Source organism: Triturus cristatus, chromosome 8 (genome assembly GCF_964204655.1).
Source record: "Triturus cristatus chromosome 8, aTriCri1.1, whole genome shotgun sequence".
In the NCBI taxonomy this organism is placed as follows: domain Eukaryota; kingdom Metazoa; phylum Chordata; class Amphibia; order Caudata; family Salamandridae; genus Triturus; species Triturus cristatus.
In genome coordinates, this window is record NC_140591.1 from 1,261,131,785 (window position 1) to 1,261,145,509 (window position 13,725).

The 13,725-nt window shown below is 47.0% G+C and overlaps 1 protein-coding gene across 3 annotated transcripts in view; it reads left to right on the plus strand.

Moving 5' to 3' along the window:
- The window catches only part of KDM6A (lysine demethylase 6A), a 1,084,836-nt gene that overhangs the window by 911,314 nt on the left and 159,797 nt on the right, over window positions 1–13,725 (plus strand). For all 3 annotated transcript variants that reach the window (XM_085622961.1, XM_085622962.1, XM_085622963.1), the window contains one exon: window positions 4,639–4,826. In XM_085622961.1, the coding sequence (XP_085479087.1) occupies window positions 4,639–4,826 (188 nt within the window). The remainder of the gene's footprint in view (window positions 1–4,638; window positions 4,827–13,725) is intronic.

Sequence of the window (13,725 nt, forward strand, 5' to 3'; positions counted from 1 at the left end):
CACGTTCCCTCCGGTCCCCTTTATAATGCCCAGTGGGACTTGAATCTTGTGTTGACTTATTTGATGTGCGCTCCCTTTGAGCCGCTTCACCACTGTCCCTTACGTCTTCTCACCTTAAAGACTGCTTTCCTGGTTGCTATAATCTCTGCCAGAAAAGTAAGTGAGCTCCAGGCTCTTTCTTCTAAACCTCCTTTCCTTTCTGTTCATCCGGACAAGATGGTGTTAAGGACCCGTCCTTCTTTTCTGCCCAAGGTTGTCACGCCCTTCCACATCGGGCAGACCATCAATTTGCCCACCTTCTTTCCGCCTCCGCATCCTTCGAAAGAGGGGCTCCACCCACTGGACCCAAAACGTGCCCTCTCGTTCTATCTGAAGCGCACACAACAGTTCCGGGTGGATGATCAACTCTTTGTTGGCTACGTGGACGCCAAGAAAGGTCAGGCTGTGCACAAACGAACCATCTCTCGGTGGGTCGTTCTGTGTATTAAAGCCTGTTACTCCTTGGCTAAAAAGGAGCCTGCTGTGGGGCTGTGTGCCCATTCTACTCTGGCGACGGCAGCCACTACCGCTCTGGGACGGGGAGTCCCTTTGCAGCATACCTGTCAGGCAGCTACGTGGTCCTCGCTTCATACCTTTACCAAGCTTTATTGCCTTGACAGCCAAGTCCGGAGAGACTGCTTCTTTGGCCGTTCTGTTCTCCGGGATTTTCTGGTGTGATCTTAGTTCGCAGACCCACAACCAGGGTTGGTATTGCTGGGGTATCTATTCTAAGGTAAGGAATCTAACACTAACATGTTTCTTTCAGATGAACAAGTTACTTACCTTCGGTAACGATATATCTGTATGAAACATTAGTGTTAGATTCCTTACCACCCCGCCCATTCTCCCCGTTCTGCAAACTGATTTCTAGGATTAAGGTTATCCCTTTTAGGGCCCTAGTTTTATGCACCAGTGGTCAGTGTCTTGCATGGCTCTGCGTTCCTGGCGCAAAAAGTTGTGTACAGTACTGACGTCAGCGCGTATGGGTGGCGGCTAAGTAGTTTCCGTGACGTCACCTCGGTGCATACGACGCCAGCGACGGACGCAGAGCCGCACGACGCCACCTACTGACGCGCAGAGGTACTGCTAGCGAAAATTTTCCGGACCCAGTCAGACGCCTGGGGATATTCTAAGGTAAGGAATCTAACACTACCTAATGTTTCGTACAGATATATCGTAACTTGTTCTTCAGTTCTTGTGTGTGAATTCATTTGCTGACTTGAGTGTATACATCAAATGCTTAACACTGTCCTCTGATACTGCCTTACTGCTCGACCAAGCTACCACTATTAGAGAGTAAGGTTCTATCCAACTTTAACCTCTGCCTACCTCTGGGGACACTTGGACTCTCTACACACTATACCTCATTTTGGTGTAGTATATATAGAGCCAGTTTCTTAGAACCATCGTTTACTTAGAACTTCTACTGGCAGGAACTGGGATATGGAATTCATTCTGTGCTCAAATAGCAATACCTTACAGCGGTCTTGAATTGTGATGAGCATTAAAAACCTGGCACTTTGCACAAATACAGTTGACTCCTAATTAAAAGGATGGATATCGCTATGTGCAATTGCATCTTTTTCTTCACATTTTTCTTAAAGAATTAATTCTGTATGTTGTGATGCTGCTGTAACATGTTTAAAGTATTTCTCCAAAATTCACATACCTCATCTACCATTGGCTAGATAGGCCTATTGTCAACCAAAAACTATTCAGCCATGCACCTAGGACCCAGTTGCAAATCAGAGTTGTTCAGGACCTGACGGGGAAGTAGATCTGTTTAATATAATAAAATGCCTTACATAGTGATGACCAGTAGCTTCTGCTGAAAGGCAGGCATAAAATTGGATGCGCTGTTCTGCCTTGATCTTGGTGTTTTGGCCAGCACCCTTTTCGGCAAATTAATTGAGAGCTAAGTTGGTAAGTGATTGTAGTTATAGTGACTCAATTGCATATTGCTAGTAAAATTATCCTGCCCTACTGGTACAACACATTTGAGCCACAGGTTGTAATAGAGTACCAGTAATTTACCAAGAAACACAAGGCAAGTAATTTTTTCCACTCATGCAACTTCCTGTGATTACCTCTTCTGCCTAGGTTTACTTGAGGTCTTCGAAAGGACTTCCAGTCTGAAAGGTGGCTAGAACTATATGCTTTCTAACAAGTGAAGTTCCCAAGTTGGCAGCATGCTATAAGATAGAACACTCTTGAAGTGTTACTGCGAAGTCTACATCATCCACTACCCCATACAATTTAACTCTCATACTGCATGCACCAACTCCTTTATTCTCTTCTGTAGGTGGGCTGTTGAAGGAGGGAGTACAGTTGCTCAGTTTCTGTGTGCCTTTCCGTACTGGGAGGTGAGGACAATGTAAGCATGGGACACTTCTATTGCTCTGCTACCCTAACCCCAGGATGAGTAAACTTTATATGCTTACAGAGGAAGAACCCAACAGCCCTTGAAGTTCTACCAAGTTGTAGACTAGCTATTGAAAACATTATCCTGCGGCTTATTCCTAACATGTTTGGAAAAGGTGGACTCCATAAACCCAGCATAAACCACACGAGTTTTTTTTTGCCTAATTACTGTTTACGTCTGGGTACACTTGACTCTAAATCTGGCAGCGCTGTTAGTCTGTGGCCATATAGCATTACAGGAAACTTTAAAAACAAAATGGTTACTTGCCTGTCAAAAGGTGTGGCTTGGATAGTTAAATATGCAGTATAAGGATGCAGAACTACTATGGTTTGCTATTGTAATAGCACTGGGACTGGTTGCCGTTTGTGTGCCAGTATACAACTGGGTATAAAACCTCACTTGTCATGAGGATCCAGATTTAGCTTAGCAAAAATATTGGTTCCAGAACTAAACATAGCCAGCAGCCTTTATTTTAGTGGGCCATTCGTAGGTCTTTTTTGTGGACTTGCATCAGCAATGGTCCCTTCAGATATTGAGGAATTATTTCTGTCTTTTACATAGCTTAATTCAGGACACTTCACAGTCATCTGTAATCTTTAGCAATTGACCACAAGTACATTTATCAGGTAAAATAGCCCTACATGATTTTAATCATCCACGATCGACCTCATATTAGCCTGAAGAGTTCGAATCCTCTGGTCATTGAAACTGCCACTGTTTAATTACCAGTAACCATCAAGATCAGCCGTTATTTTGGGGTTTATATTCAGGGTTCAATTTACATAGTGTTAGAGCTTCAGTGGTATGAGAAGCCATACCATTTGGGCTGGGTAAAAGGTTCATGCCACTGAGCATCATATCCCAGTGCTTTTGTTTCATTTTACATATTTGTTATTTATACGATGCATTTGTTTCTCCTTTCGACCAAGTCACTTGAGGATAATTATGACATTGTACACGCAAAAAGTAGGTAATGCTATTTGCTTCTTTGTATCTAGTCGTAACTTCTTTGAGCCCATTGGAGAGAGCTCAGGAGACTTGACTCGGATTTGAGAGCAGCTCAGTCCACTTCTTGGGGCACTGCAAGTAAAGTGAATTAAGCCCATGATCTATTGGTCTACCTTTACTAGTGTGTTGATGACCGCACATTTTTTCACTACAAACATCCTCTTGTAGTGCCACACAGGGCATTACATAAAAAGGTTTCAACCAAGTAGGCCTGGAAATCGCATTCTTAGCCAGTTTTTCTTTATTTGAATTGGATAAGGGAAGAACTTCGTTTCACTTCTGTGTGTATTCAGCCTCGGAGTGTTCTACTGGTACAGACCGGAAATTATTAAGGAAGACTTTAAACAGTTTTATTGCTTATATTGTCCCACAAGGTTAGTGCAAGTGTTGAAAAATGTTCACTCTTGGTTTTACAGTAATAAATGTATGTGACTTTAAATTTTGTATGTGTTTACACGTGTGTTTGTTTGTATGTATCTGTACAACACGCGTATGATGCACGTAGCACGGTTTTAATGTATTTCAATTCTTTTATATATTTAGGGCAGTATTTTTTGGGGAGAATGGCGCCATACCTTGAATGCATGACTCGTTTCCCTAATAAGCTGGTGATTTAGGTTTCCTATGTGCACGTCCAAATAGGAATTATGCTGATTTCGTGATGACTGTAGGCTGAGGATGCACTATGCAGGGATATGTTTTACAACCTGTTGCATTATGCATTTTATATATATGTGTGTGATTTATGTTTTACCAGCCATATTTTGTCATCATGTCAGGATATATTAGAAACGGTTTACATTAGTGCATGGGTTAAACACAAAAGTATTTCCTCTGTTTATTAGTGCCTAGAATGGGATGGGCTATATATACTCACTTGTACACGACGCCAATTAGATTGAAAAAGGCTTCTGTGAAGCCGTAACGCGTCACTCATGTCGCAGGGTCGAGGGAGACCCGAAACAATAAATGAGCCCTATTCCTTCAGCCTCGAGTACGTGCCTTCTTCCTTGCTGGAGCAGGGTTGTGTTTGTATATATATATATATATATATTATATATATAATCTGTTCTCTGTAATATGGTAAATACACTGTGATGTCACTTTAGGTCTTTTTTAGCTTGTGTTGTAATGATATTTGAGGGCAACTTTTTTTCTTTCTGTTTTAGAAATAATATCAACTTCTTACTAGGGTCTTGGTGGCCCAACCTGGAAGATCTCTATGAAGCGAATGTCCCAGTTTACAGATTTATTCAACGCCCTGGTGATTTAGTATGGATAAATGCGGGAACAGTTCATTGGGTACAAGCAATTGGCTGGTGCAATAATATTGCTTGGAATGTTGGTCCACTAACAGGTACAGTACAGTGTATGTACTAGAGAAAATTATTTTTGGAAGGTCTTAGAGCTAAATGTATTTATTATATTGTTGCCTGGGTGGTCCACAATCCTACAAAAAATGCTGTGCAATTAAGTATGTTTCACTGTGAATACACTTTAAGAATCCCACTGCAAAGAATCAAAACTGGAATTATTTGTAATGCATATTGTCTGCAATCACCACAAATGATTGGTTAACCACCATCATTTTTAGGTCAAATCCTACCAGACAATACAGCTTTCTGGTTGCAAAGACATATTGGGAACATACTGAAAGCTTACCTTGGAATGCATTCTTCCCATTGCTTACGATTGGATTCCGTTTTTGTAACTCACATTTGCTTGCTTTCTATTTGCTAGCATTATTTGTTTTGTGTGTGTGTTATTTATTTCGCGAAGCACTCCATGACAGTGCTTGTTTAGAGCCATCTCCCTTGTATGCTAGTTTACAGAACAGCTGCTGCAGGATGTAGTAAACATACTCTATTTATTTGAAAAGGCTTTCTACACCCTGTGTGTTTTGCTACAATTTTGGCGACAGATGATTTTTAATATTGAACCCACCGTTCATGGCAGGCAACTTCAAGTTTCTATCCATTGTCAATATTCTTGTGTCAAGCAGCTAATTTCTCTGGATATTTAATTTTCTGCACTATGAGTTCCATCAATCAGCATGCCTGTGACCATGTTGAAATTGAGAAGGTGAATGAACAGTAAAGAAACGTTTACATTTTGTTTTATTGTGCGTTCAAAGACAGAGGTGAGACATCAGTCTGTCTCTCCTTTAACAGACTGATGTTTAGTCTTTTAAAAGGGAGATTGGTGTTTACTTTTCTTTCTTTGTTGCGTAGTTCACTTTGCAAAATCCACTCATTTTCTGGACAATGTTGCTGGGTTCAGGGAATGTGAAAGGAAAGACTGTAGCTGTCCTGTTTATCTAGCAGTCAACAAAATTTAAATACCTGTAAAGGACCTGTACTAAGAGCTCAGAATATGTCAGCAGCTGGGAAAGCGCACATGAAGCACATTTTTTTGTGATTGTAGAGTGTGGTATAAACTAAGGTATCTGAAAGAAACACGTTAGTTATAGATTCCTTACCTTAGAATTACCCCCAGGCGTCAGACGGGATCCGGAAAGTTTTTTCTACAGCAGTACCTCTGCGCGTCGGAAGGTGGTGTCGGTCGACTCGGCGTTCGGCGTCATGGTCACCAGGATGACGTCGCGGCTGACGCCAGTTCTTTCTTTTTCCGCGCCAGCTAGCGCAGATCCGGCAAGAGCGGTACCTCAGTCATTTTTTGACTACGCTATTCTCGACTTTTTGTCGACGTCTTGTTTCGTGTCTCCGACTCCGAACAGGTGCATGAGGGATGCCCAGTTTCAATGCCTACAATTCCTGTAACAGACTGATGTCGGTGATGGATCCACACCGCGTGTGCCTCTTGTTCCTGGAGCGTGACCATTACCCCACGTCTTGTTCCGACTGTCAGTTGTTGATGCCGAAGGCTTTGCGGGAGCGGTCCCGAAAGCTGCTTGAACGATGGCAGTCGGCTCCGTGCCGTTCGAGGTCCCGGTCGAGAGGGAAGTCGAGGGACTGGTCGCTGAGCCACCATCAGTCCTGCTCGAAGTCTTTGTACTCGGGGTCGGGTAAGTCGAAGCATAAGAAGAAGTCGAAGAAGCATCGATGCTCTTTGCCTTCTTCTCGTCGGTCGGCTGACTCGAGGCGCGCGGGTAATGCCACACCCTCGGCTCCGCGCACAGAGCCTGAAGGCTCAACTCCAAGCTTCCCTCCCTTTCTAGGACATGAAGCGACCCCCGCCCAGCTTCGTACGTTCTACATGGCGATGCATGCCATCATTGGACCGACCTACCCCTCCGGAGCGCCTTCGGGCCCCGTGGACTCGGTTGGGGGGCCTAGGTATTCGCTGCCTGCTGCTCCGGCCCCCCTTGGACCCAGGCCTGGATCCGTATCGGTGCCGGTTGACCTTATTACGCCTCCACCGGCACCACTGCCGACTGAACCACTACCGTGCCCGATGCCGGTTGGCCACCCGGCCGGCATCAGCCCCAGCCTCAGCCTCGGGCACCACTACCGTGCCCGATGCCGGTTTGCCCCCCCCTGCCGGCGTCGACCCCAGCCTCCTTCCTAACTTGGACACGGCGCCGGACCAGCGTCAATCGACGTTGCAGCTAGATCCGGGTGGGGTTTTCGTGCCCCTGTTCACTTCTGGGGCCCCTTTCCAACCACAGTGGCAACCAGAGGACGATGACTAGGACGGGGGGGGGGGGGCAGGTGACCCTTTAACTGATCAGCTTGGTTCTGAACAGGACTGGAGAGAGGAACTGGGGGATGCCAGTGGTCTTGACACTTCACCCAACCTTGGCATGTTGTCTCCGCCACTGTGGCAACGGAGGAGGGAGTGTCATACGCTGTGGTGTTGCGTTGGTGGCGGTCAGGACTAACCTTCTGACTGAGGTGCATCAACCGGCAGCGAGCTCTTCGGAGCCCCTGCTTCAGTTTAATGAGGCCGTCACTGACTTCCTTTTGGGCACCTGGTCCGGGCCCAACACGGGCGCTCCCATAGAGAGGATGATCGCCCGGCTCCGGGCGACGCCACGTTCCTCTCCCAACACCCCACCCCTGACAGCTTGGTGGTCCAAGCGCCACCTCCAAGAGCGCCTTCCCTACCGCTGTACCGTAAAGGGAATCCAAGAAGCTGGACCATCTTGGGAAGAAAATGTTATCTTCCACCAGCTTAGGGCTGCGGTCCATAACCACTGCATGCCTCTTGGGCCGGTTTTCGCACTCTGTATGGGATGCGGTGGCGCAAGTGCTGCCTCAGTGTCCGGAGGAGGCCCGGACATTGCTCTCCCAGGCTATCGCCGCCGGGAGAGATGCAGCGAAGTTTACTATCCGTTGTGGGCTGGACACCGCCGACTCTCTGGGCAGGACTATTTCAATATCGGTAGCGCTTCGTCGCTACGCCTGGATAAGGTCCATTGGCTTTTCAGGGGATGTCTAGAGCACCTTGATGGACATGCCCTTTGATGGCCGTCGCCTCTTTGGCGACAAAGCAGACAACGCCCTAAAGCGCTTCAAGGAATCACGGGCTATGGCCAAGTCCTTGGGCCTCGCCTCCTGTCCAGGGCGCAGTACGCTTTTTGCCCCTTTCGTGGCTACGAAAGGGGTGCCTCGCTACGTCCCACTCAGGGCCACAGGCAGCAGCAAGTTACCCAGCCTTCGTGCGGCCGGGGACGTGGGAACCAGCGTCGTGGTTCTGGGGGCCAGCGGGCAGGCCAGCCCCTCCCCCCGCAGCAGCCTCCAAACCCTCCTAGTCCGACTTTTCAGGCCCATCAAACACCAGTGGGCGGCAGGATTCGCCATCACCTTCCCCACTGGCGCACCATCACTTCGGACAGGTGTGTTTGCAGATAGTCCATGCCACCTCGTTACCACCGCATGTCGGAGGATCATCTGGCACTTCTCCAGCAGGAAGTTGCGGCTCTCTTGGCCAAGGGAGCCATCGAGCGCGTTCCTGTCCCAGAAGTAGGTCGTGGTTGCTACTCCCACTACTTTATGGTTCCCAAGAATGACAAGGGCCTGCATCCGATCTTGGATCTCAGGGATGTCAATCACTTCCACCGGAAGGAGAAGTTCAAAATGTTGATGCTTGCTCAGGTCTTGTCTGCCCTCGACCCGCAAGACTGGATGGTAGTGTTGGACTTGCAGGACGCTTCTTTCACAGCCCCCTCCTGCCGGCCCACCGGCGTTACCTGCGGTTCATGGTAGGCCACGAGCATTTTCAGTTTACCGTGCTCCCCTTTGGCCTTACCAGCGCCCCTGTGGTGTTCACAAGTGATGGCGGTGGTCGCAGCTCATCTGCGCACATCAGGGGTTTCAGTCTTCCCGTATCTCGACGACTGGCTGTTGAAGGCGGGCTCGCCCAATGCAGTCGTCTCACACTTCCAGACGACGGCCGACCTGCATCTGCTGGGCTTCTCCATCAATGTGCCGAAGTCGCACCTGATTCCCTCTCAGGCTCCTCTTTATCGGAGCAGTTCTGGACACGGCGCAGTTTTGGGTCTATCCTCCTGAACAGCGAGTCCCGGACATTCGGGCTATGATTCAGATCTTTCAGCCCTTGTCCCGGGTTTCGGTCAGAATGACCCTAAGGCTGCTGGGCCTCATGGCCTCCTGTATCCTGCTGACCAATCATGCCAGATGGCATATGTGGGCTCTAAAGTGGGACCGGAAGTTCCAGTGGGCGCAGCATCGGAGGAATCTTTCCGACTACGTTCAGATCTCGGAGGGCACTGCTCAACAACTGCAGTGGTGGCTCACGAACCAGGATTGGGTCAGTGGTAGATACCCCTCCCTTCCCCAACCCAACCACACTTTGGTGACGGATACCTCCCTTCTGGGGTGGGTCGGCCACATGGGAGAGATGGAGATCAGAGGCCTTCACATCAGAGGAGTTTCACATCAACCTTCTGGAGCTCTGGGTGATTCGTCTTGCACTGAAGGTATTCCTTCCCTCTGTCCGGGAAGAGTAGTGCAGGTGTTCACGGACAACACCACCACCATGTGGTATTTCAACAAACTGGGTGGGGTTGTGGGCCCTATGTCAGGAGGCCCTTCGCCTCTGGACATGGCTGGAACATCAAGGCATTTCTTTAGTGGTTCAACACCTGGCAGGTTCTCTGAACACTAGGGCGGACGAACTCAGCCATAGATGCATGATGGATCAAGAATGACGTCTTCACTCGGAGGTGGTGCAAGGTCTCTTTCTACAGTGGGTAGAGCCTTGGTTAGTTCTATTCGCCACCGAAGAGAACGTGCAATGTCGGCAATTCTGCGCATTGGAATTTCCCAGGCAGCATTCGCTCGGCAACGCTTTTCGTCGCGAGTGGAGTTGCGGTCTGTTGTACGCCTTTCCGCCTATACCACTTCTGATCAGGCGCGACCGGGCCAAAGTCATTCTTGTGGCTCTGGATATGGGCACAAAGAGTCTGGTATCCCGAGCTGCTCAACATTGCCATCGATCCTCCGATCCGACTGCCTCTTCAGGAGGATCTTCTGTCGCAGCAGCAGGAGACGTTCCTCCACCCGAACCTGTCCAGTCTCCACCTCCTTGCGTGGAGATTGCGCAGCAGCAGTTGACGTCTTTTGACCTGCCTCCCGAAGTCTGTGACGTAATGTTGGCAGCCAGGCATCCCTCCACAAAGACGGTATACGCCTGCAGGTGGAACAAATTTGTGGCATGGTGCACAGCAAAGGCTGTGGATCCCCTTTCTGCCCCTCTCCCTGAAGTCCTCTTGCTCCTTCTCTTTGGCCCAGCAGGGCTCTGCTCTGGGTACCATCAAGGGCTACCTTTCAGCCATCTCTGCATTCCTTCGGCTGCTAGATCAGCCTTCTCTTTTCAAGTCTGCGGTAGTTAACCGTTTCTTGAAAGGCTTAATGCATCTCTTTCCTCCAATTCCTTTTGTTATGCCTCAGTGGGACTTGAATCTTGTACTAACTTACTTAATGTGCGCTCCCTTTGAGCTGTTTCCTAACTGTCCTTTACGTCTCTTGACTTTAAGACTGCGTTCCTGGTAGCCATCACTTCTGCTGGAGGGGTGAATGAGCTCCAGGCTCTTTCCCCAAAGCCTCCTTTCCTGTCTAGTCCATACACAAGGTAGTGGTGGATAATGAGTCGCACAATCACTTGAGCTATTTGATTCAGATAGTGGGGCAGTTCAATACAATAGATATATCCAACTGAAACACAATATAAGGAAGGTGCCAATCGAGGTCAGATATCCCACTACCAAGGATATCAGTTAAACAGGCCATACATGGTCTGTAATAGAAGCAAAAGGGGAAGACCCCGGCACTCTTCAACTAATTTATACACAATACACATTCGTTAGAAATTCATGCACACTACAAGTACCAAGTCATAGAGAGAAGAACCAATTCACATGGGGAATATCAGAAAACCAACAAATATATGCTGTGAAACCATTAAACCAAACTCACAGCATATATTTGTTGGTTTTCTGATATTCCCCATGTGAATTGGTTCTTCTCTCTATGACTTGGTACTTGTAGTGTGCATGAATAATTTCTAACGAATGTCTATTGTGTATAAATTAGTTGAAGAGTGCCGGGGTCTTCCCCTTTTTCCTCCTTTCCTGTCTGTTCACCCAGACAAGGTGGTTCTCCGGACCCGTCCATCCTTTCTTCCTAAGGTAGTCACTGCCTTCCACATCGGGCAGACCATTACTTTGCCCACCTTCTTTCCGCCTCAGCCTCCTTCAAAGGAAGAAGAGAGGCTCCACCATCTGGACCCAAAACTTAAATCTGGATCGCACAAAACAGTTCCGGGTGGATGATCAACTTTTTGGTGACTATGTGGGTGCAAAGAAGGGTCGGGCCGTACACAAGCGCACCAATTCAAGATGGGTCGTGTTGTGTATTAAGGCTTGTTACTCTCTAGCTAAAAAGGAGCCTCCAGTGGGGCTACACGCTCACTCCACCAGGGCGACGGCAGCCACTACTGCCTTGTGAAGAGGAGTGCCTCTGAATGACATCTGTCAGGCGCCATATTGGCATCGCTGCACACGTTCACCAAACACTACTGCCTGGACAGCCAAGTCCGGAGAGACGGCTTCTTTGGCCATTCTGTTCTCCAGGACTTTCTGGTGTGATCTTGGTTCACAGACCCACCACTGGGGTTGGTATTTCTGGGGTATCAATTCTAAGGTAAGGAATCTTTAACTTACGTGTTTCTTTCAGATGCACAAGTTACTTGCCTTCCGTAACGAGATATCTGTAAGAAACATTAGTAAGTTATAGATTCCTTACCGGCCCACCCATCCTCCCCGATCGGCGAACTCATTTCCAGGGTTAAGGACATCCTTTCAGGGCCCTAGTTTTGTGCACCAATGATCAGTGACTTGCATGGCTCTGCATTTCTGGCGCGGAAAGTCGTGTACAGAACTGACGTTATCGCACGAGGGCGGTGTCTAAGTAGCTGCCGGGACGTCATGCCAGCGATGCCGACAATGAACACGGAGCTTACCAACGCCACCTTCCAACGCGCAGAGGTACTGCTGACGAAAAAACTTTCCGGATCCAGTCTGACGCCTGGGCATAACTCTAAGGTAAGGAATCTATAACTGACTAATGTATCTTACAGATATATCGTTACCGAAGGTAAGTAACTTGTGCTTTAATAGGAACAAAACTAATCAATACACTTGGGGAGGGACAAATGAAATATTCCCTGATGCCTGTTTTCCAGACATTGTACGCTACATAGTTATATCAGTAATACTGTATGTCTGTGCACATTTATGGTAATTTCCAAGGAAGATGTGTTGTCTGTAAATGACAGTGCATTACCACACTATCCTTTAGTAATAGATTTGTGACAGTGTGTTCCCACTGCTCCTAAATGTATCACCAGATACAATCCACGGCATTTTCCTGCTAAATACATTTTCCGCACATGTTGTTTGTGTGATGCATGGAGTATTCACAATCCCTATGACTTCAGTTGTGTTATCTAATGTTGTTGGTGTTTTCATAGCATTCTAATCGACCTTGAGGGTATTAAGTGCTCTGTAGCTGGAGTGATCGGTCAACCCTGTAGGGCTTACTTGAAAAGCCAGGTCTTCAGCTTCTTGGGGAAGTCAGAAGAAAGAAGGAGGCTCTGATGTGTTGTGGGAGGTCGAGTACCGGAAGGCACAGACCCCTGCTCTGCTTTTGTGTTTGCATGGTGTAGGTGCTAGTGAAAGACAGGCAGAGCAGAGGGATTTGGAAGGTTCTTTGAAGTGAGTATGGCTGTTTGTTAATAGCATTCTCACTCTGAAAAGTGTTCCGGCACCACTGGTGCATGCCAATTGCATAATGTCATTTGCGCATGAACCCTTGTCAGTAGTCTTCTTTTCACAAATCTGTTTCTATTCATGTCTCAAGTGTTATACTGTAATTTTAATGTAATTTTTTCAAATACCTGGGGCACATTTCTCAGCTTTTATATGGAGCAGTATGGAGTGTTAACACACAAGTGCTGAAAGTCTAGTCTTCTTCAATGAAGCATGTGACAGATTACTTTATCATCATTTGTAATTCACATTTCAACAAAGCATAACTGATATTGATAGGACCCATTGAAAACAGAGGTGGGACACATCCAGACGACTTTTCTGAAGTATCAAAAAATGCACAGTGATCTAATCAAAAACGATAAAGGAAATGTGTTTAAGAACATTGCAAACAACAATTAGAAGAACGACCAAAAATGCTTCCTTTTACCAACAACACTTATAGTGCAAATTTCAGCAACCTTGGAGGAAGGGGGTCAGAGCAGGGGTGTGGGGGGGATCTTTGTCAAAGAGTTGTCATAGCACTTTACATCTTAACTGACATGTTTGCAAACATTCCTAATGTTTGCAGGTAATAGACTGAAGGGATAAGGAGATTGTGAGGCCTAGTATTCGATTTCATTCCAATTCAATAAGCAGTCTAATTCCTTTTCCCACTTGACTTGCTAAAGGTGTTGATAACAAAACTGTGAAGGCTTACCCCAGGATGCTGTGGATAGATAAATCTGTGTCTCTTCAAGAGACTAGGTGCATGATTTAGAGTGCAGTATGGAATGAAATTCTATTTCAGGACCGGAGGCTCAGATTATGCGTTTCTTTCCCCGCTTTATTTTATAGAACCAAAACACAGCAGCCAGAAAAGCACTAAAAACGTTTTTTGTCCCAACAGCATAGGAAAAACGTAAGAAGAAAACCAACAAAGTCCGTCAATAGACTACAAATCCCATCAGTCCAAAGTGGGATGAGGTAACAGTCCTTCCATAGTGTCAGTCCTGGATAGAAA